Source organism: Siphateles boraxobius, unplaced genomic scaffold, assembly GCF_051911475.1.
Source record: "Siphateles boraxobius isolate OS27281-9 unplaced genomic scaffold, OSU_SipBor_1 22, whole genome shotgun sequence".
In the NCBI taxonomy this organism is placed as follows: Eukaryota; Metazoa; Chordata; class Actinopteri; order Cypriniformes; family Leuciscidae; genus Siphateles; species Siphateles boraxobius.
In genome coordinates this window covers 10,647,029-10,671,094 of record NW_027508833.1, presented here as the reverse complement: position 1 = coordinate 10,671,094, position 24,066 = coordinate 10,647,029, and the positions used below count along the sequence as shown (strand labels likewise).

The 24,066-nt window shown below is 37.9% G+C and overlaps 1 protein-coding gene across 11 annotated transcripts in view; it reads left to right on the top strand.

The window, feature by feature from the left end:
- ralgapa2 (Ral GTPase activating protein catalytic subunit alpha 2) overlaps nucleotides 1-24,066 on the top strand; it is a 214,882-nt gene that overhangs the window by 110,909 nt on the left and 79,907 nt on the right. For 4 of the 11 annotated variants that reach the window (XM_077238633.1, XM_077238636.1, XM_077238637.1 and 1 more), the window contains exons 17-24: nucleotides 6,543-6,653; nucleotides 12,064-12,152; nucleotides 12,234-12,324; nucleotides 14,979-15,155; nucleotides 16,812-16,931; nucleotides 19,388-19,581; nucleotides 20,686-20,784; nucleotides 21,923-22,078. In XM_077238633.1, coding sequence (XP_077094748.1) covers nucleotides 6,543-6,653; nucleotides 12,064-12,152; nucleotides 12,234-12,324; nucleotides 14,979-15,155; nucleotides 16,812-16,931; nucleotides 19,388-19,581; nucleotides 20,686-20,784; nucleotides 21,923-22,078 — 1,037 coding nt within the window. Of the gene's footprint in view, nucleotides 1-5,825; nucleotides 5,970-6,542; nucleotides 6,654-12,063; nucleotides 12,153-12,233; nucleotides 12,325-14,978; nucleotides 15,156-16,811; nucleotides 16,932-19,387; nucleotides 19,582-20,685; nucleotides 20,785-21,922; nucleotides 22,079-24,066 lie in introns of all 11 variants that reach the window. The other 7 variants (XM_077238635.1, XM_077238639.1, XM_077238634.1 and 4 more) reach the window with 4 other exon arrangements.

Genomic DNA, 24,066 nt, shown 5'->3' with positions numbered 1-24,066 from the left:
GGCAGAGAAAACTTGAAATAATGTGATTCATATTTCCTGCTCGGGGATTGAATATCAAAGGACGGCAAGAGCCGAACGAGACCACGGTTAGAAATCCTCAAAGTGTGTCCTCTGTTAGACTTCAGCTTAAAAATACCAATGCGGGTTAGTGAAAATGCTCTTTACAGAACAGAACGCTTACAGCATTAATTCAGATTGTGCTTTGATGTGATGCTTTCATGGGGTCGTGGAACATAATCTATATTTTAGTCTGTGTGTTTTTATTGGCGTTCACTGTTACTGATTCTCATACTTCGGCTTAGAAGAACCTCTTGTCCCTGGATAGTTCATAGACGTGACTGATATATTAGTTCTTGAGGCTCTAGGAGAGGAAAGGTGTAGTATTACTTTAACCAATAAGACTTATTGGTTAAAGTAATCATGAAGAATCATGAAGAAAATATATTGTGCTTTTTTTCTATTTTCCACTAAGGTAAAAGTTGTTCAACTGTTTTCTTTAATGGACAGTTTGTGTAGTTGTAGACTGTTTTATGTCTCGCATCAGACTGACATTCTAATCACCTTTTCCACTATCTCCAAAGAATAACAGACCGAAGTCATTCATTTCCAATGGAGAATAGTATGCTAATATGCAAATGTAGAATTTTCAGATCTAATTTGAGCTTCGGCTGTGTTGAAATATTTGAACCGTATGCACGACCAGATGTGATGCATTCTAGTTTTGTTCATCATGATAATCTTCACACATGAACACAACTTTAATAAATTTTGAAGCCAAAATCCAATCGCTAGAACTAAAAATCTAAACATAAGATGTAAACAAGCTACACCATGGTCACATGACTTCAGTGTCACCAGCAACAACTCTTTCCCTGAATGTTCGAGTTAGAATAGTTTGCAAGAGCGCGATTGTAAACACGATGAGGCTGTGAAAGCAACTAGTGAGCAGATGAGATTACCAGGGGTGCGTTTCCCAAAAGCATTCAACTATGGTCGCAATTTCGTCGATGATATCAGCATAGTTCAACGAGTCAGTGTTTCCCGAAACCAAAGTACCAATGAACATTCACAAACAGCATTGAGAAGTTCTCTCGACCTGTGGTTAGAAGCATAGTTTCTTGTTTGCATGACTTAATTTGAGCAAAATGAAGAAGCTGAAGTTCAACTTAATCTATATTTTTCATTTCAATGGTAAACTTTGAGATTTAAAGTGCTGTTTTTGAAGAGTGTGCATGTGTGTACGTGATCTAGTGCATAAGAACAATTCTATGAATGAATCTGGAAATAAAGAAAAATAACTGAGAAAAATTAGAATTAGTCTTCAGATGCCATATCTGTTTGATTTCCATTACACAAGAGTAGATGTTAAAACTTCATGCTGATTTGTACTCTTCTTTCGCCAAGATAAGCACCAACTAAGACATAACTTTACAGTAACCTATGATTCTCCATCCATTTACGCCTCTTTCCATCTGGTGATGTGAACCTCCTTCTGTCTGGTGTTAATGGCTGCAGTGTATTTGGCGTGTCAGCACACACAACGGCTGCAACCACAGTGCGGTCTCCCCAGTGGATCAGCATGACAACCGTCTGGATTGAGCTGAGTAGGGAACATCTCTAGGTTCTTCAAGTGGGCACCTTCCGTCCTCAGTGTTTCGTCGACTAGCCCACGACACCTCAAGAGGGCTCGACAGTGACTCTGGCGTCCCAGTGACTCTGGCGTCTGGGATCTGGCGTCCCAGAGTCCCCCTCCGTCCCCCACTCAACTCAGCCCAGCTTACTGACCTTTACATCCCTCCTGCTGCTGAGGTTTCTCCTTCCTGGTAGTTCACATGTGATCTAGCCACAATCTCTCCGCAACCCGACCATACGCGCCAACCCGTTTGACTAAGGCTGTCGAGCCCCACTGCCGTCGTTAAAGCAGGTCAGTGGCAACGGTTCCATATGGCATACTACCGCAAAACACAATATTTGTCCAAACACCAATCCTCATTCACGCAAAATACACAGGACGTAATAACTGTAACTACTATGCAAACTATACAACTAAACCAACAGACACTTTGAGTTTTTCAAGAATTCTTTCAAACCGTAGCGTGGCGGCCTGTACACAGCCAGCCAGAATCTTTCCGTCTCAACCACAGCCAGTTGCTGCTCCTCTCTGCTGCTTCAGATAAGTTCTTTACTGTGCGATGCAACTCTTGGCCACTGAATCCGAGGTCTCTAAGGAACCGGGTTGTAGAGTGTGCCACAAATCTTCGACAACCCACTTCCACTGGATAAACCCGGACTCTCCATCCTCGCTGTTCTGCTTCAGTGGCCATCTGAGCATACCGCAGTTTCTTCCTCTCATATGCCTCATCTACCGCATCCTCCCATGGCACTGTTAACTCTATCAGTTGAACAATGCGTGCTGATCCAGACCACAAAACAATATCTGGTTGGAGGTTAGTGGTGGCAATCTCAGGTGGAAAAATAAGCCGTTGATCAAGATCAGCCAGCATTTTCCAGTCCCTAGCAGCTTCCAGTTGTCCTGCGCGAGAATTGGTTTTAACACCTTTTCTTGGTGGTTGCTCGCCTGGGCGGAGGAATATTGTCTTCTGTGTTTAATGTTTTGCTAGAACAGGTTGCAACTTATTGGTCATGTTGCGCTTGTCTTCCAATGCTAAAGCCAAACATCGCAGTAATTGGTCATGGCGCCAAGTAAACCGACCTTGGCTAAGAGCCACCTTACATCCTGTCAAAATGTGCCTTAATGTGGCAGGTGATGAACACAAAGGACAAGAGGGATCCTCTCCTACCTAGAGGTTTAGGTTCTGCGGTGATCGGAGAACATCATATGTTGACCTGATAAGGAAACTGATCCTACTCTCTTTCCATTGACCAAAGGTCTTGCCAGCCCATCTTGCGTTGTTCCACACTCTCCCATCTCATCCACTCTCCCTGCTTGGCCTGGGAAAATGGCCTTTATACACCTCATCCTCTCCTCCTGCTTTCGCATCTCGTTGACTATGAGCTTCCTCCTTTGAGCTGCCTTGTGCCATTTAGGAGGAGCTAAACTGAGCCCAAAACCCCCTTTTCCATGCTGTACAATGATATCACCAATTTGAAGGGCAGCCTTTCCCTCTTCCACAGATTTCTTTGCTTACCACTTATACCAGTTTTTAACACAGGTGCTGCCTCCCTTACACATTTGTCGCGTGACCAGAGGTGGAAAGAGTAATAAAATATTTTACTTAAGTAAAAGTACTACTACTTCAATGAAATTTTACTTAAGTACAAGTAAAATAACCGGTCTAAAAATCTTCTCAAGTAAAAGTAAAAAGTTGCTCATTTAAAATTTACTCAAGTAAAAGTTACTGAGTTGCTTTTTTAACTGCAGGGCAGGGGTGGGGTGGGGGGACTCTCCCATGTAGGGTTGTAATGGTATGAGATTTTTACAGTATGATAACGTCTCAGAGAATATCACGGTTTACAGTATTAATCAATTATTAAATAAACAGTGTTATTAAATTATGGTTATTATTATTATTATTATCATCAGTTAAAATGACAGTTAAATTAAAGAAAACAGTTTTTTGGGGGGTTGAACAAATGCTTTTATTATAACAAACTTGAAACCATTTGTTTGTTTTGTATATTAAAATTTAAATAGAACATGTCTAATCAATTAAATTCAATAATTGATAATGAATTAGATTAACAACTCATTTTTAACATTAATAATTTATTACTTTTTTTAAGAATAATATAGTCCTATGAAATGTATTTTATTCATAAAATTAATGTTTGTTTTATGATTTAATCCAAATATATTATCAAAATCGGTGGCAATCAAATGAAAATTTAAACTTGTGTCCTTTTATTTTTTGGGGAAGAGCTGCAAAAAACAGATTTACTAAATTAAACCATGGACAAAAATATATGCCTTAATTAATGTTTAAATAAATTGTATTATTATTGTTGTTGTTATTGTTATTATTTTGAGAAGTACATTCTATTGTATGCCTACAAAAGTAATATATTTCTGTGATAATTTCTCCTAGTTAAACCAAACTTTTATTTTGACGGGTTGTAGTGAAGACCTGTTTCAAAGTGTAAGCCTATTTGACAATGTTTTTTCTCAAATATAATGATGAAAATGCTCATTAGGCGTTCTCTTAGAGCAGCTCTGGAAATGTTCATGTATTCATCATGTACTCAAATTGTTTGTGAGACGCTGAAAACACCACGAGTATGTAGTAGACAAAGCGGAGCAGCTCATTCACACCGATTCACAGAAATGCAGAACAAGCAGGTTATATATTTACATAGCAGTATTTTTGCTCTTAAATATTCACAGACCATGTCGCGATTGGATTTTTTTGCAGAGTTCTACTTTCCATGTATTCATCCATCCATCATTTTGCGTGTTTTACGTGACATCTTCTGAGTTATGTAAATTCCATTTTCATGACTGGATTCCGGGATTCCCTCTGCATCACGTAAATCATTCGGCCTTACGTTATAATCGGGACATACCTTTATCTGCAGGAGGGATGGTGTCCTATGTATCCTCCTTTTGCAGCCACTTTGTGTCCACATTTTTTGCAAATTGGATATCTATCCTCGAGGACAACCACACTTTTTTCTACATCCAAATTAGTTCCATACTGGCCATAATTCGCTTCATAAAAATTGGAGGGTGCTTCGCTTTCAGCTTCAGCTGGGTCTGCGTCACCTTTTTTGAGTGTTTTTTGCGTGTTTTTTGCGTGTTTGTTCTCCCATCAATGCAGTAGTTTCCGGAGTGTGAAGGCAGTGTATTATTATTTTTTACTCAGTAACGGATATGATTTCAAATGTAGCGAAGTGCAATACTTCAAACAAAACGTACTTAAGTAAAAGTAAAATTACAGATTTTAAAAACTACTTAAAAAAGTAGAAGCACACAAAAAAACGACTCAATTACGTAACGCGAGTAAATGTAATTCGTTACTTTCCACCACTGCGCGTGACTCTACTAAGATCATTTCCAGTCTGACCTTGTAATTTATAGCAAAAAATCTAAATCCTCAATTCGAACTCAAACGGATTAAGTAAAATAAAATATTATTCCACTACATGCGTGACATCATTAACAACAAATTAGTTGCACAACAAATTTGCAGCAATATGGTTTTGGTTTCGGGTCATGACTAGCTAGTTAATTTATATTTTGAAAAATTACTGATATATTTACTGATGCAATTACTGATGTGTTTTATTTCGTATATTAAAAATCTTGAGATAGTTTTTACCTTATTCTATATATTTAACACCCCTCCCCCACCCCACCCCCCCCTCCCGTTGGAAGACGTTGGAATTAAAAGTGCTAAAATGCTACAAAACTACATCAAAACTTCACAGCATAGAGGTAAGATCTTGCAGATTTATGAATGAACGGCCCGTTTTAAAATCTTCCCGGTCTACATCTATTATGACATCTGCTTCAAATATTACAACGCTCATGATCACTTTCGTTAACTCTACAATAAGTAAATCAACTTCACCAGCTTATTACTCTTCGACAGCGATGCCATAGCAATATACAGAGCTACCACAAAAACGGACATTAAAAAAGCTATTCTAAAGATGTCTGTGCGCTTGTTTCTCTGATGCATATTAAGGTCTATTAATGTGAGTTTGGTTGTTCAATGGTCTCTTTGTTGGCACATAAATTACACACTTCAACTTTAATAAATTGTCTGGCTTTTACCACAGCTGTAGAATGCAATTGATTTGTTTCCCTGTCTCTCTGTCTTTCTCTTTCTCTCCCCTGCGCTCTCTTTCCCTGCTTCTGTGGGCAGCTAAGCGAAGTCAGTCTATCAGCAACTGTGTGCTTCTTTGCGAGGCTTTGCCGGCCACTAAGAGTGTGCCCATGCTCCTCCACACTGTCAGCTCTTTCTTACCTGGTATCTCTCACAACTCTCACTGCTCTCACAGACTCTCAGGTAACTTCCCTTTTCCTCTCTCACAGAGCTTTCTTTTCCCGTGTTCCATCTTGCTGTCATTTGCTTTCATTTAAGATTTAGCTTTGTCAGGAAAAAGGCAGATAATTCATTGTATGCATGTTTTTATAAGGACATTGTTTATTTTCATTCCAGACAATGCTGAGAGCACTGATGGAAACACTCGCTCACTTCATTCATGCTTTATTCACAGATTCAATTAAAGTATCCTTAAGCATGTGGAGCATCTAGTAACTTTAGCTTGTTTGCAGAAGCATACAAACTGTGTAGACAGCCAGTGAGTTTGAAAACCTTGCAGAGCACACGGAAATCTGCAAATAAATAATATTATGCAACTCTGTTACTTTATTTCCATCAATGTGCAAATACGAAGTAAAAAAAAATGTTTTCCATTAGTGCCCTCAGAACTGCCTGTAGCAAACTTCAATTATTCCCTATTAGTATGAAAATAAATAAAATGTACAATGTATATAATTGTTTTCTTGTGATCTCTAATACACATGGTGATTGTATGAGGTGCAGTATTGCTGACAGTGTGTCTGTTTTGTCCGCTAGACGTGGAGGAGTGTCAGCTGTCAGAGTGTGAGATGGGGGACGGAGACAGTCCTCTGGCCCGCAGTAGCAGCACCTCTGACATCACACAGCAGATTAACAACACCTTCCCAGGTACCAGCACAATCACACAAACTACACACATTAATATACTGACAGCTGAAGGGATTTACAGAAAGTAAAACACCTTTGCATTGGCTTTGCATAACTCTAAGGCAATGATATACTACTATTATAATCAGTGTTGTGCAAGTTACTTCCAAACTGTAATACATTATACATTACTTGTTACTGTTATTTAAAAGTAATTCATTACCTTACAATATTACTGTCTTAGAATTGTAATGCGTTACATTACTCCTGTATTAGGCTACTTTTGAGTTACTTTCACCAAAATAGCTATACAGTAGTAGAACTTAATATTCTAAGGCTGTAACGATATGCGATATGAAACACTCAGATGCACGAACCTGCAGAATCGCGACACACCCCTTCCAACTCCAAGAGTTATCCTTCCCGTCCAGATCCAATGCTACCACATATTTAAATTACTTTTAGTATTATATGAATTTTGAAGTTAACATTATAAAATACTTAGACCTACACCACAAAACTAGTTGAGGATAAATTATTTAAAATGGGGGAATTCCAGCGTTTTGGATGTGACATTTGCAGTCACAACTTGAAATATAAATTCTCAGAAAATGCATTTAATAGCATACCAATATATTGAAACATCTGTTTATCCATAGGCTACCCCCTTAAAGGAGTCCAGACATTATAAAAATATCAGTCTACACATGCGTTTTATATTTAATATGAGGGAAATACACACACATCCATGCGGGACATTTTTTTTTTTACTTTTAGGAGGCAAAATATTTTTTGTAATTCTGTGAATTACACTGCGCAAATCAAAAGTAATAGCCTACTACCCACCGAATGAAGAAGGGTTGGCTCTCCACAGAACATAAAATATTTATTTTATTTTATTTTTCGTGTTCGCATTTATGAGGAAAAAACAATGTAAGGACGTGACAGTTCTCCGTTACGGACACGACGACTCTGAAGCGGCACTAAAAGACTGTTTTAAAACTTTCACAGAGACCTCAAACAGAAGACACAAAGCCTTTCTTTAAAGTGAATTTCGATTTGTACTAATTGTATCTTAATCTAATCAATGTTTCATCAACCAATTGTCTGGATTTAATAAATAAGATGTAAATATAGCAGATAATAGACACGGAGGCGCCTGCGCGTGAACTGGAGCGCGTCTCATAAATTAACCGAAACTCAGCGTATAAGGTAGCCTACTTCATAGACCTGAAAAATATATCTATATTGAAATGTCTACTTGTAAACAGAACAATTCAAAACGAAAGAAAACGGACTGCTCTCTGCTTATGAAATGTGCATTTCTCTGTGGCGCATTTAGCCTACTGCGAAGATCCCGAGTCAGCAACGTCAACTTCATCTTTATTAATAAACAATTAAAATGTCTCCTTGCTATATTTCACATATAATGCGCATACGTCCATCTCGCGAGTGTACAGTTTTCTTCATGCCATCTTCACCCATAGCCGCTTTTCCACTGGCCAGCGCGAGCACAGAGGCCGAAATCATGACTCACGGCACTCCTGTAAAAAATAAATTGCTATACAAATATATCAGATGCTGCCATTTAGTCTTTATTTACAAACTTGGACACCACACGCGGCTACTGACTGACCACAAAACTTAGCCTACTTGCATTTTTCATTCGTTAATGTCTTGCGGGGTTTTTTTTACAATTAAAACTAAAAGTGTGTTGTAACGCAAGCGTAACTGAACATGTACCGAGTAAAATATTACTGAAAATTGATTAGTAATGCCTTACACTACTGTATTACAGCAAAAAGTAATATGTTACTGTAATGCATTACGTTTGTAACGCATTACTCCCGACACTGATTATAATACATATACTATTGTAATACAACGTCTCTATAAAATAACTGTAAATGAAAAAATAATTTTATTATATTAAGTATAATAGTATTTTTTTATAGTAAAATACATTACTTATGTCTTAATTTCTTCACTTTTCAAAAGTTAAACCCTCTTTTATTTTTGTATACAACTGCAGTTTCTGTGAAAACAGGTTTAAAAATCAAATTGAACACAGTGCCGTGCTTCGCTTTGGAACGTACAGCGCAATAGACTATTTACTTATTTCATTAAAACACAGCCTTTTGTCTGTCAGATCTATAGATGAGGCTATATTATGTTTATAACACCTTAGTTTGAGGAGTTAAAACATTTGGTTCATAATGAAACTGTTGTGGGCCTCATCAGTATCATCATTCTTAGCAGAGGCCTGCACGCGGGCGGGCACCTGACGGGTGAACCGCTAATATTTAATGTAACGGGTGGAATAATATTTACCTTGTCATTTGAAGTGCGAGTCGGGAGTCAATAGGCTGGGGCGGACTGCGGGTCCAATAGCCAAGACTATTTCGACACAATTCGGTACACACTGATAGGATGTGTTCACACTCTGTGGTCTGAAGACCATCAAAGGTTTCTATTTACATCGCGATTTGCAGTGTTAAGCATTGTAGCCAATCGTACTGCAACTGAACTGATTGACAGCTTCAGTCATTATAAAGGGAGCGCTCTTTACTCGCTTTCTGTATATAATCTATTCACATCTATTTTCATGCTACTAAGAGAACCAATGGCCACGTATACACTGCAGAGTTTCAGGAGAGACAGCTGCTTTAAATGTAGAGTGAATCCGCTAAAATATCCCCAATATTATATGACAGTAAAGGCTCATATTTGGCAATATGTTCTATTAATTTATGGTGACATCTAAGCGTCTGTGTAGCCTGGTGTGATTTATTGCACGTTTGTTCAAAATAAAGTTTTTTATTATTTACACGACGGATACACGTTCTCATCTTTTTTTCCTGTTAATTATTGCCATGTTGGACCGCGTTCTTTTCCGTTCTTCGTTTATTTTCTAAATACGTGAGCAAACAGATTTTGTTTGAAATGACATCACATCAGTTTGTTCTTCGATTTCGCTTGAAGCCTTAAGAATGCAATTCCGTAAAAGCGCTGGATGGAAGTGAAAAGTTCTGTGCGATGTACTGATGATACAACGATATGCTTAAAGGTGCCTTATCCGCAAAAAAAAATCAATTCAAACTCCACATTCCATACCAGATGGGGGCAGTCTACCTCCAGAAAGTGAATTGATCTACTCTAGAGTAACAAACGAGAAACGGCATAGTCTCTATGCTCCGCCCCTACCTTCACAACGACCCTAGAGCCATAGCCGAAGCCGAGCCAACTTCTAATAGAGGACGTTTTGACTCCAGAGGAACGTTGGTTGATGTCAAGTGATTTTTAAATGACATCTTCAAGCTTACTCCCCTTCACCAGTGAATGTTCATATTCGTTTTGTTCATATTACATTTTTATTGTTAGTTTGAATTACATTAATTTGCAGACAGCATTCGCTGCTGTTGACCAAGCTAGCGCCATTCAGAACTGCCAACTCTCACGAATTCACCGTCACCGATTCTGTCAATGTTATTATGCAATTCAAACAAAAAATACCGTTTTGGTGCTTGTAAATGTTAACGTTACACGACAGATCCCTAGCGCACGTGAACCGATCATCTATACTAGCTAATAGTAAAAAAACACGAACACTGTTGAAAGATACAGTATGCTACAACTTACCAAAATGTATTCTTCATACATAATACCGACCAATTATTTTTTTAATCAGCATGCAGAGGTCAATAACATAGATGGAGAACAAATATGTCAGATTTACCTCAGGAAAGCAATTTAGTAAACATAATATAGCTCACGTAGTTCTCATTACACCTTTCAATGTAGCCATCGCTAACTTTAGAACTTATATCGAACAGCCTTCGATACATTTCTATTATAACTTCCCGAAAAAAACTAAACAAACATATAAAACAAACTTCTAGCGAAATACTAACAGCATCTTACTTACCAATCCAAAAGAAATGTTGCAAGTTCGGAGTCAAACCTCATTTCTTTCATTTTCATTAGTTGTCTCCAACGATGGAAAGCAGTGCCAATGTTAACTCTGGTTCTGCTCCTTTTTTTATCCGATTTTATTTGTGATTCCGAGCGCGTTTTTTTTCCCTGCAGCGGGTGGTTGTGGTAAGGGTCTCTTGCCAAGGGCTTCAGCCATTCTTCCGCTCTCTTCCCAGAACTGAACTGTAGTAGTGGGGTGTACTTTCCACACGATTGACATTAGGTTCAAATACGCCCACAAGCCGTGCAACTTATTCGTGTATTGCAGTTTGGCTGGTGTTGCCTGCATACCGCCTCCCATGGCCGAAACTGGTTTTATGACATCTGTCGGGCCAGGGCTAGTAATTTAGCATGCTAATTCAGGTTGATGTCTCTGCAACACTATAACTTTTCATTTTTTAATGACATCATCGCCCTTATTTCTTCTCATTCTTTTGATCCGTGTAACTAATTTTTTGTATATTTTTAACTCAATTCTGACACATGGCACCTTTAAAACAGAGAAGTTTTTCCTTTGCGTTTTCCTTGTACAGACGATCCACATTCACACGGATCCGCGAAAAAGACAAAAAACGCTGTATTCTGCTGCCAGGCCATTAGATGGCGATGAAACACTGTAGACTGAACACGTAATACGCATGTGCATGACTTCATCTTTTTCATAGAATCAGGTTTTTGTCGTTTACACGCAGAGCGTTTTCAAAAACTTGCACTTTGAAACCCGTTTTCAAAAGTTTTCAGGCAATCAAACCGTTCTGTAGTCGTGTAAATGAACGGCCAAAACACATATAAAGTTTTAAGTTTTTAATTGAAAACGGTGTTGTGTAAACAGCCCCTAAAAGAACACAGACACAGTCAGATCATTTCCAAAATGACAAACACAATCTACCAAGAGCAGCGCAAAGTTAGCGTCTTGTACCAGTAATTGATTAGCATTAGTAAATCACCTTGCATGAGTCATTTAAAAACTCTCCCATAAATTTTACGTCTGAAAGGGAAACCCTGTCTACGCCTTTTCAGCGCTTATTATTCACTGCATGTCTTTAGTAAATCCTGACAGTAGTTTTTTTTAAAGCCAAAAGAGGGTTTGCACTGATACAAGTTGTTTGTAAATATGGCCTTAATGCGGGTGCAAAGTATTAATGTCTAACTAGTTGGGTTGGGTATTGATTTAAATTAGTGTTGCTGTCGGATAATCTGTTCAGAACTGCGACTGTGGTGCTGGTGCCGATTTACCGAACAGGACCCGTGCAGTACTCTGATTCTTAGTACATATTAAAAGATAACATTAAAAAAATAACATTAATCTAAACACAATGTTGGATTGATCACACAGTCGTCAAATTGGCCAATGCAACATAAACTAAGAATTAGCCTCTTTTAGACTGCTTGAAGAAATCTGCTTGAAAATCGAAGGTAGTGTGATTTCTAATATGTGGGACACCTGAATGATATGCAGGTCAGAAGAGAGATGAGTCTGCAGATACGAGCAGAACGTGTGTGTCAGAGAGCAGCTCTACTGGGAAAAGAGAGAGCGATGCTCCCACGGTCAGTAACATCTCATTGGCATTGAGTCATTAAATGTTTCTTCACATGCAAGTTTCATTGAGGTTTTGTGGATATTGTCAGATCCGGATCCGGCGGAGCAGCAGTCCAGCAGATCTGGATTATCCAGGAGATGGAGCTCCAACATTCCTAAAAAATAAACTGCGTGAGAAAAGTGAGCGTTGTCCCACAATCACTCCTGGCATCTTTCTATTGTTCTTCTTTAAAGAAAATATATCTATATCTTTCCACCTTTCTTTCTTTCCTGCTTGCTTGCTTGTACCTGTATACCTCAATACATGAAAACTAGGGATTCTCATAATTAACCGGTTAACCAACAGTATGAATTTTGACCGTTTGATACTATCTTAAGTACTGAAGCGATTTTAAAAGTAATTTTTCCAAGTGTTTTTTTAAAGATATTTTAAAATGTTTGCTGCATGGTTAAACAATAACCTACATATATAAAATTTAGCTTTTGAGAGAAAAGATGCGTATAAAAAATTGTGTATGTCACACTTTTTTGTTTATTACATTAATGTAAAATACTGGTACACTGTAAAATCTTTACAAACATTAAAAACGCTATAAACATAGCTATAGGCTATTTTTAGACAAAGTCTGTCATCAAAATGATTAGGTTTAATTCCCTCCCAGAAGCGTCTCACGTGATTGCCTCCCCAAACAACGCAAGAGCACTTGACAGCGTTTATCGGGTATCATCTGTACACTCTTAGGTAATTTATGATGTTCGGAAAAGGAGACAGTTTCCTCCCCGATTGCAGCAAGTTTATTACCGATATTTTACACCAATTTCCCAAGAAGTGATGATTTTATTCTCTTGAACACATGGGATGGAAACGTTGCTTTATTCGCTAATGTTTTATGCGATATTCCAATTTTGCGCACAAGTTATATTCACAACTTTGGATGGAAACATAACTACTGATGTCTACGGTAGCGATCAAATCACCTTTTGAAAGTAACTTAACGCTTCAGATAAAGATTGTATCAATTACATGGTTACACCAGTAGGTGGCGATAAGTGACTGTTAAAAAAAATATGTTATTGAATCATTCATTCAAGAGATTCGTTCAAAAATGCTGATTCATCCTGTAATAAAACAAGGTGGATTCAATGTCTTTATGAGTCATTGGGCCCTATTTTAATGATCTGAAACACATGTATCAAACGCGAAACGCAAGTAACTTTGTGGGCGGATCTCGGGCACTGTTGTTATTATACCAGCGGGATAAATGACTCTTGCGCCTGACGCAAATCTAAAATGGGTTGGTCTGAAGTAGCTACATTACTCATAGGTGTGGTTTGGGCGTAACGTGAAATAAACCAATCAGAACGTCATCTCACATTCCCTTTAAAAGCAAGCACGCTTGTTCCATGGTGGATTGCTATTATGATGGCGGATTTGCCAGTTGCATCAGGAGCAGTTCACAGCCGAGGAGACCAACGTTCTCGTCAGGGCCGTAAAAGACAGAGGAGTGGCATTGTATGGGGATGCGAGAAAACCCCCCAAATTAGCTTCGATTGAACAGGCATATAATAATTTGGGTAAATGTGTAAGCTAGATTTATGCCTACTTTTTCACATCTTCATGGACACCACAATGGTTTCCCTCGTGTGGTAATATTTTTCCTTGTAATTATGTATGGTTTGCAAAAATGGGAACTGCTCCGTCTGTGTAAATGAGAGAAGCAAAGTGTATGCGCGTTGTGCACACGCTACATTATGGCCAAGCATGCGCCCTTAAAATAGCATCTGAATAACGTGCCACTGACTTTAGACTGGGTTTTTCCTGGTCTGTGGCCGAATTGTTTTCTGGAACTGCAAAATAGCACCAGGGAACGTTTGCGCCGGAACACGCCACCTCTTTTCGCTGAACCGCCCCGGGAACGCTGCTGTGTGTCGGGTGTAAAATAGGAATGATACATGCGTCGCAGTCACTTGCGCTGGGTGCAAGATAGGGCCCACCGTCTTAATGAATTCAATGTATTTAAGAGTCATTGCATCATTCAGTTAAACCATTTTTTAAAAGTAATTAATTCAGTAAATTAAATACTGTAAATTATTAAAAACTTTGTGATTTCTTAATTTATTCACAATCGTGCAGCTCTGATGCGATTGAAAAATATCATGGTAAAGCATTAGTATACAGTATAGCAGTGGTTCTCAAAGTGTGGGGGGCGCCGGAGATCAGCAGAAAAAAAACAACAAAAAAACAGCCGTACACTGAATCGTTCTTCTTCAGACCGTTGACTTGTCACCGCTGGAACAAGCCCAACATAGAAGTTGCTCGCTGTAGAAAAGCACCTCTTCAGCAGACTGAAACTCAAGCTGCTATTGTGAACTCGCCACTCCACTCGCCACTGCTTTGCGTGTTCCGGTGAAAAGACGAACAAGAAGCTGAGCTTGTGACGTTAGGCGCTGTCAAAACGAGTCATATATTTGCGCTTTTATATATTGCTCATCCAAAGCATCACTGTAATATTATTATTATTATATTATTATAACACTGTATTATTATTCTCTCTTACTGTTATATGAAATAATGACATTACAAAGCGAAACCATTGCAGGTGTTTTTCATTGCACGTTTTTTTTTTTTATCTAAAAAATCTTTCTGTTTTTATTTTTAAAATTTTGGGGGTGGGTGTAGTAAAATAATGGGGGGAGCGCGACGAAAACTTTTTGAGAACCACTGCAGTATAGTGAAAATATCTAAAGGAGCAACTTTCTTTTATAAATAATTGTCGATATTAACTCAACAATAAGTGAATGCATCTTAATGTCAGTAACCTCTCTCTTGTCAGGTGAGAGTGTGAGCAGTGAGACATCTAATGGTTATCTGAATGATGCTGAGGTGGGTCTGCTGGAGTGGCATGCGGTCGAGGAGGAGCCTGACTCTCCCTCTACTCATGACATGAGTGTTACAGCGGATACAGTCAGCCAGAGGAGTCTCCTGCTCAGCCACACTGAAGCACTGGCAGGTACCAGAACCCTCTGAACCCTGACAACCCATGTGTTCATGTGTCCCATCTGTGTTCCTGTACTACCACTGTTTGTCAGCCTCTGTGCTTGAAAGTTGTGTTGTTCTTAATGTGTTTGTTATTGTTACCCGTTACTGTGGTGTCAGTATCTGTCATGTGAGCAGGTGATAGCAGCACGGCATATGATATAAAGAATGGTCCAGGATAAATACACCAGCGTCTGTGTTACTCTGTCATTGAAGGTCATTTTATTGACAATAATTTCAACGCTCAGCACTGGAAGTCTATGACTCAAAACCTAGAAAGATTATAGAAAATACCTTTTTTCTACCTAGTTTTTACACAATTGTCAGCTCATATAATAATTATAGGTTACACTTTATTAAAGTGTCTTAGTTACATTATACTTACTCAAATAAGTACTGAGTGATATTAATTAACTACATGTACTTACTATAGAGTTAAGGTTAGGATTTGGTTCAGGGTTAAATACTTGTAATTATGCTTTATTTACTGTGCTTACTATAGTAAGTTCATGCAGTAACGTGTAAATACGTCACCTTAAAATAATGTTACCTAATTATGTTTGATGAATAATATCGAACTTTACTCTTCATAGACTTTCATTGTAAGTGTGTAATTGTAACTTAATTGACTTTATTTTTAAAAAACCTAAGGTACAGTTTGGAATGGTTTATGTGGTAGTGGACATCATACCACAGACTGTGAATAGAGAGATCTATTTAACTCAGAACATTCCTTTAAACCAGTGGTTCTCAACCTGGGGCCCAGGGCTCCACTAGGGGGCCTCAGCAGACTTTCAAAGGGCCTAAAGATGACTGTTCTTCACTCAAGACCTCTGAGCTCAAAGACAATGTGCAATTGCTCTTTTCATATTTCATCCATTTACTATGGAGTCATTGTTGATCATAAAGATCACAAGTGTGACTTGTAAGACCATTTTCTAATTATATCTACAAATTGTTTTGTGTTCATATAGTTAGTGCTAAAAAGTTTTGTACCATTCCGATAAAGTGAAACATTTTAAAAATTCAAAATGGAAAATGTTTTGGTCTAAAATAACTGAAGGGGTTAAAATGGTGTAAAATAGGACAAAAGTATTAAAATATGCTAAAACAACAAAAAAATCTCGATTTTTCTTATTTTAATTCACCCCTCACAGTTTTGTTCTTGGAAAACCTGGATATACAGTATGAGGAACCCTAATAAAATGAATTCTAGACCTGGAAAAGTCATGTCAATTAGTAAAATCCTACAACTCAATGTGTATTTTTATAATGGATATACATTTTTCTAGTTTATTGGGTGAAAATTGTAAAGAGTAAAAATCCTTATTCTTAATTCTTATCCAGTAAATCGACTGTAAACTATCCAGCTTTTAAAACTAAATATTGAAGTTGAATTTACAGAGAAGTGCCTGTGGAGAACCACTGCTTTAAATCATCCTAACGTCTGCTACTGATTATTAGAATATAATTTCATTATCAGCTGTCTGTGTCTTTAAGTGTTTTGATTTCCCTGTTTGTGTGTAATGTGATTCCACCGCCACCACCCTGCCATCTATCGTTGTGTTGTGTTTTGTGTGTGTGTTGTGTGTGTGTGTGTGTGTGCGCGCGCGTGTGTGTGTGTGTGTAGGGTCTGATTGTGCAGCCCTTCCTCACTGTCCCCCAGTGTCTCCGGCTCTCCTCCTGCCTCATGGCTGCTGTGAGGGCCCTCAGCTCCTGGAGGATGCCATGAATATGCCTCACCATCTGGGTATTGCACTCATCCTCTCAACCTCCTTCAGACCAAACTCATCCTCTGTACTTCACTCTACCTCCAACCCTCAAAGACAACATTTTTCCAAACCCTGGCATAGGTGACTTTTTCCTAAGACAGCATCTTCGCCAAAGTGGAATCTCATAAATAGCTGATTTGAAATATTCTGGCCAACAAACATGGCGTTAGCACAGCCACGAAACTGCACGAAATGCAAAAATCACATGCAGTTATTGGGTGAAATGGTCAAATTGTAATTAGAATGAAATATTTTGAGAATCTGCTCAGTGTTGCATGAGGTTCACTGAAAAACATTTGTGTAGGATTTACATTGAGCCAATCTTCACTCAATTTTTTAATGTAAATTTTACACAAACACATTTAATTGAAAACACATTTAATTGAATGCAACATTTTAAAGTATAAAGACTTTTTTTGTAAAACCTAATCCAATATTTTTTTTGTTTCATTATAAATTCAAAAAATAATTTTTTACAGTGTATTTTTATGAATGGCATTTCCCATTTCCCTGGCCTTATCCATGAAGGATATGTGCATTTCTGCCTGACAATATTTTCTAAAACAAGGTATCTTAGAAGGCAGCATTATTTTGCTTTCCTTTTGGATCAGTCTTTGCTTTCGAGGTGCCCACTTCTTAAAATGCTGTCTAGGTAGACAACTCACTAGGGTCTAAGACGGATCAGAAGTCAGTCAGTTCTCTCCTGCAAGGTAGAAAATACACAATAAATACAACTATTTCAAAATAAATAGTTTGAACAAAGTTCAAACTACAAACATTGGAAAATAATCCATAATGTTCTAGAAGGTTTGTGCTGGTTGCGCTAAGGCAACTCAGATGTAGTGTTCAGTGTGATCTACTGCATATTAAACCGGGAAGGTTTAGACCGATCCACTGAATCTACAGCAGTATTTTTGGCAGTTTAAGTCCATTTTTCTTGTTTCCCTTGTCAATTTTCTTATTCTTGTTTTCCCTCCGTAGAGCAATTAACTTCTAACAGAATCAAGCGAAGGTCTTTCCTCATTTAAAAATAAAGTAGTACTTTTGAGACATCTGTTGACGTACACTTATCTTAAAGGGATAGTTCACCCAAAAATGAAAATTCACTCAAACTATAAGACTTTTGTTCATCTTCGGAACATCAATGTTGAAAAGATATTTTTAATGAAACCTGAGAGATTTCATTCCACCACAACTTTGACAATTCAAAACGTTTTTTATGACATCGTAAAAGTAATACAAATAAATGTAAAGGTTTTATCCAAGAGACATGATTGTGTTACATGATGAACCAATTAAAAGGAAGAGTGCAAAAGAATCTTGCAAACCATTTACTTCATCCAAATACACTGTGATAAACCTATAATAATGATTTATATTTTAGAGTGGTCAGGACAGATTTTACACACAGCTCTGTGACGCCTGAATGGTGTGTTAATAGTGCAAAGTTAAGGTTGCTGTCACAATAAACATGAAAATTTGACCATGGATCAGCAAACCACAAAGAAACCATAATTTATTTGTCCAATCCTATATCTGTGTTCACTGGTGCCTCGGTCCCCATTCATTCATACAGAGCAGCACAGCTAAAGCAATCTTCTATTGAAAATCATGTTTTGGAACCAGTAGAGGGCCAAAAGTTTGTGTGTAGATTTAATTTAGTGTGTGTGTGCGTGTGTGTGTGTGTGTGCGCGCGTGTGTGCGCGTGTGCGTGAGAGATGAAATTGTTTATGCATTAACTTCACAGCCCTCCTCGATATTTACATAAAGGTTCTTGTTCACTCATTCATTTTCATTCACTCCTTGTCCTGTGGTGAGCTGAATGACATTCACTATATGGGAAAAATAAGGGGATGGGGGCAGTTTCAACAGTTTCTTAGAGCAAACAAGTCTCGTGACTCTTATTAAACTTTTGCATAGATACATTTAAGCCTTTTCAAGTTAGTGGACAGGCCTCTAAAGCATGACAAATGATTTGTTTTTATTTTTTTTAGATGGAAAAGTTCATGGAACCTTTAGACAAAATATTTGTTTTTTAATTTAAAAGAACAGTTTGCATGTGCTTTTTTATAAAGAATCATATTTATCTTTTATGGCTCTTATATGTATGTCTGAATACTCGATTCTGATTGGCTGGAAGGAGTGCATTAAAACCGTTTAATGCACAGGTAGTTCCAAGTCAGTTTAATCACATTCTATATTAGTGCACTGTTCTCATTTAAGCACGCAAGAGGAAGAGATACAACCTGTTTTACATGATGAATCATATTTGATACTTAAGTTTACTGTATAAAAATCAGTGCAGATTTCACAGCAAAAAGACGTGGGAAGCACGACCTGAAGGGGACATTTTTTAAATTATACTAAAAGGCTTTTATAAGCATAAATTCTACTTCCTGTAATGGACTCTGTGTGTGCCTGCTCTTCCTCACAGACAGCAGCGAGTTTCTGGCCGATGATGTCAGCATCATCGCCGGTGGCAGTTTGACCGGTTGGCACGCAGACTCAGCCTTCGTTCTCTGGAGAAGGATCCTGGGGATTCTCGGTGATGTGAACAGCATCCGCTGTGCCCGTATCCACGCCAAGGTCTTCAGTTACCTCTATGAGCTCTGGCACAAGCTGGCCAAGGTGGGTTCCCTTCATTCCCTGCAGAGCCTTCTATAGTCAAGTCAAGTCAATCCTCATTTATATAGCGCTTTTAACAATGTAGATTGTTTCAAAGCAGTTTTACAGAGATAAATAATCTCTGTTATAGATAAATTATAGATTATAATTTAAGGTAACAGAGATTGGTTTGGTTTTATAGTGGTTCTTGAATAATGATTTTTCCAGCTAAAGGTTAGTTTTGAATGATTCACTTCCGTCTAAATGGTCATTTGTTGTTAAATTAGAGGCCGCTAAGACGACACCGTTCTCTCTAAACAGACTTTAAACGTGAACCTGTGATAGACGCTGATGGCGTTCACATGCGCATTAAGAATTGATTCTATAGTTATGTGCGTTTGAATGTATGTGCGCAGGTTTGTAATTCCTTACAAACCATGCCTAAACAAACTACTTGTCTTGTCTATACATTTTGATCCAGAATTGTATTTTATTTTATCACTTCGGGTAGGTACGCAAACCGAAAAATTCCACATTGCTTTATCTGTAGAGTGGTATAGACCAATTTCGAGCCGACGTCACAATTACGTCACGGCGCTAGCTGGAGGCAAAACAAAGGGAAAACTGCAGGCGGCCAATACAAACCAGCACAGATTCGGCTACATAATAAGGAGCTTAAATTACTATTATTATTATTAAATGTCATCTTGTTGTGTTGTTGGATGCAAGAATCAATGAAAAATGAATATGCTGTATCTGGAATTTTTATTTCTAGAAAATATTCACATCATTAAAATTGCACCGTAATGTCACTCTTTACATTGTCGTCTTCTTGCAAATAACAATCGCGGTCCTAGACAGTGAGTGACCTTGCACATTAAGATAAAATCGGATTTTCTCCAGTCATTGTTAAAAAACAAGCTAACAAAACTTGCAAACTAACGTTAGGGAAGCGGCCAGAGGGATCGTTCTGCAACCACCTCTCCGCCCACAGAAAAACGTCACCATGTTTACCAACTGAAAAGGGGTCTATAGGGATCCTCCATAGGGAGAGGCTAGTTGGCACTTCAGCACTGCACTAACTATACAGTTACCTTACAACATCTTGATGTGGAACTGTCGTTTCAGATCAGAGATAATCTTGGGATCAGAGTGGATACAGACACAGCCATGGCCAGACCCTTGTTCTTCCCTCCTCTGCGCATGCTGGCTTCCTGGCTCTTCAAGGTAACACTCATTCAAAACAGCTCGTCAGGAACATTCTCTGAAATTTAGACTACACCAGTTTTGCCCTGTTTCACAAGTGATCAGCCAGGAAGCATTACTGTTCACGCCTGATAATAATGGTTCTCAGATGTGTCGACTTCTGATTGGATTTAGTTTGAGGTCAATCAGTCAGTCTTTTTCTTTTTTGAGAGAGAGAGAGAGAGAGAGGGAGAGAGAGAGAGAGAGAGAGAGAGAGAGAGAGAGAGAGAGAGAGAGAGAGAGAGAGAGAGGGAGAGAGAGAGAGAGTGAGAGAGAGAGTGAGAGTGAGAGAGAGAGAGATTGAAGATTTCTGTTTCAAATAAATGCTGTTCTTTTGAACATTCTATTCATTCAAGAATCCTGTAAAATGTATCATGGCTTCCACAAAAATCATAAAAGGCTTAGTTCACCGAAAACTGAAAATTCTGTCATTTAATTACTCACCCTCATGTCGTTCCAATCCCAAAAGACTTTCGTTCATTTTCAGAACACAAATGAAGATCTTTTTAATGACATCTGAGAGCTTTCTGTCCCTCCATTGACAGATACGCAACTGCCACTTTGACACTTCTAAAAGTTCATTAAGAGATCCTAAAACTAATCCATATGAATTAAGCGGTTTAGTCCAAATTTTCTGAAGAGACTTGATCACTTTATATGATGAACAGATCGAATTTAGGCTTTTATCCACACATAAACATGTTTCAACTCACACATCAGTTGTGGTAAACTGAAGCTCAAGCACTTTCGCTTGATAAGTGAGAACCAATGAGGTTCATTCTCATGTTATGCAGCACGTCTGAGCTTCAGCAATTAATGAGACAATTTTCACTCATATAGGCTACACATAAAATAAATACACAGCCTTGGACATTACACTCATGACATCAGAAATGGAAAAATATGTAATTGAAAACAGCTTTATTGGGAATTTGTCTGTGTTTAGATAGAGTAATTGAGCACAGAGTGTAGGAGAGAAGCAAACAGATGTAAAGAGTTGACACTAGGTGGAATGCAAATATGAGGCAGTGGGCATGTTTCGCCATATGTACTTGCGACTTGTTGTTTTGAATAGGAATGGCATATTGAATACCAAACGACCTGTAATGTGTGTGTTCAGGCTACCATGCTGCCGTCAGAGTTCAAAGCTGGGAAACTACAGGCGTATAAGCTGATCTGTGAGATGATGACTAAACATCAAGATGTCCTGCCCAACAGTGACTTCCTGGTGCACCTCTACCACGTCATGCACAAAGGCTTCACCAGCGACGATCAGGTACAATTAAATCTGCATGCATGCGTTTGTTAAACCTTCTTGGTTTAAAACTTCCTGTGTCGACGTTTTGTATTTCTGTGTGGCGAATTATGGATTATAACTTCACATAATGATGGGTTGTTAATTATTTCAGTGAGTAAAAATGTTGTGTTAAAGATATGAGGAAGGACATGACAGAGAAGCTGAGTTCTGCGAACTCCACAGGAATTACATAAATCATAATTATAACCAATACTTCATCCAATTAGAAAAGTACTTCCACTAATTAAAATGTTTTAGACTAATTTACATGTCAATAACAAGCAAAGCCTGTTAGACTTTCATTTAAAAAAATACTTTGGTTTCCAATCTGCTTTTTAAAATGTGAGGAACAGGGTTGTTGTATCAGATTATTTGTTTAATGATTGTATTTTGGCAGCATGCCACCAATTCTTCGAGTAGAACATAAGTGTTTAACCTAAAATATTCCTTTAAAAAGAATATAAACCTTCACGCATTTGACCACTAGGTGGTATAACAGTCTTGTTTGTGATGCAGCAAAGGCTCTCTAAAGCTCCCATATTCTGTAGATAATAAAATGGCTGAATCCTAAACATTCGCAAATGATCATTATTGAATCATCAAAAGAGAGTCTGATCTGATTGTGACTAATATACACTCAACATTTTTTTTCATACTATAGGGTATTTTTATTATTTAGGGTTTATATTATTCTATTTTTTGTTCATATTTTTGATCATGATGCAGTGTAGTGAAATATGCTCAGGTGTCCAGTGGTGTGTGTGTGCTGGCACAGCGACACTTTATTTGTGTTTGTTTTATTTGGTCTAGACAAAAAAATAAGAGCTCCCTGAATGTGGAGATGCAATGAAAAAGCAATGGAGATTGTTAAAGTGCATTTGGCCGCTATTCTGTAGATAATAGATTCCATTTGTGTCACTGTTGGCTCGCAGTCTCACTCCAATTCCACATGGGGGCAGATTTAAAGCCCAGATAAAGCTCAGAGACAATGGGAATGGTAGCTGAGAAGTGCGTCTCTTTCTGCGGTTGTTTTACCACTCACTCGATGGAGCTGTTTAAGTTCAGCTTAAGGTTCACATCTTATACACCTCTGAAACAACTGTTCATGTTCACAGCAATACAGTTTCACAGCCACCTGCAAAAACTACTTACATTGCATTAGATGTGAGCTGCAATTCAACCATAGTTCTATGCTAGTCAGTTCTTTTCTGGATCATTGAAAATGAATAATAAATCAATAAAAACTAATTTAAAAAAACATTATAAAATAAAATTTTAAAATCAATAATAATTTATAATAGCTTAAACTATAGAGTTTTGGGTGTGGAAGTGTGAACAAGTATACAGTGTGAACTTTGGCAATTTTTGGGGATTTTCATCACCAGTCAAAAATGTGAAAACACAGGGCTAAAATGATCACAAATGCAACTTGTTGCAAAATGTTGAATATCACATTTTTCATGAGTCAGTGATATACATTCTTCACAAGTTGGGTGTGAGACCATAAACAACACATTTAAGAACTTTTTTTAACCCCCTCCAAAACAGTTGCAAATATTCTTTACAAAACATAGTGTGACGGATTTAAATCTAAACACAAATTTCACATGTGCAGTCCAGTCCTATACAAAACATGATGTTCTCCTGTTTTACAATGCTACTTTAACACAACAAAAAACATTCATCTAGTCTCAAATTGGTTGAAACCAATAAAATAACTTGAGTTAGTTTGAACAAGCAGCAACATGCATGTGTTAGTGTTTATGTTGTTGCGCTAGTGCTACACTGTGTACAATGCGCAATTTTCTGCGACTGTTCCACATACTGTTCTTCTAGAAATAGCCAATTGTAAATTTACAGAGTGGGTTTCATGTATATCACATTAATCCTTGCCCACTGCAATATATTATGAGCATGGACAATGGGTTCTGTAATTTGGCAACCAAAAAAGTAATTTGGTCCTTTAA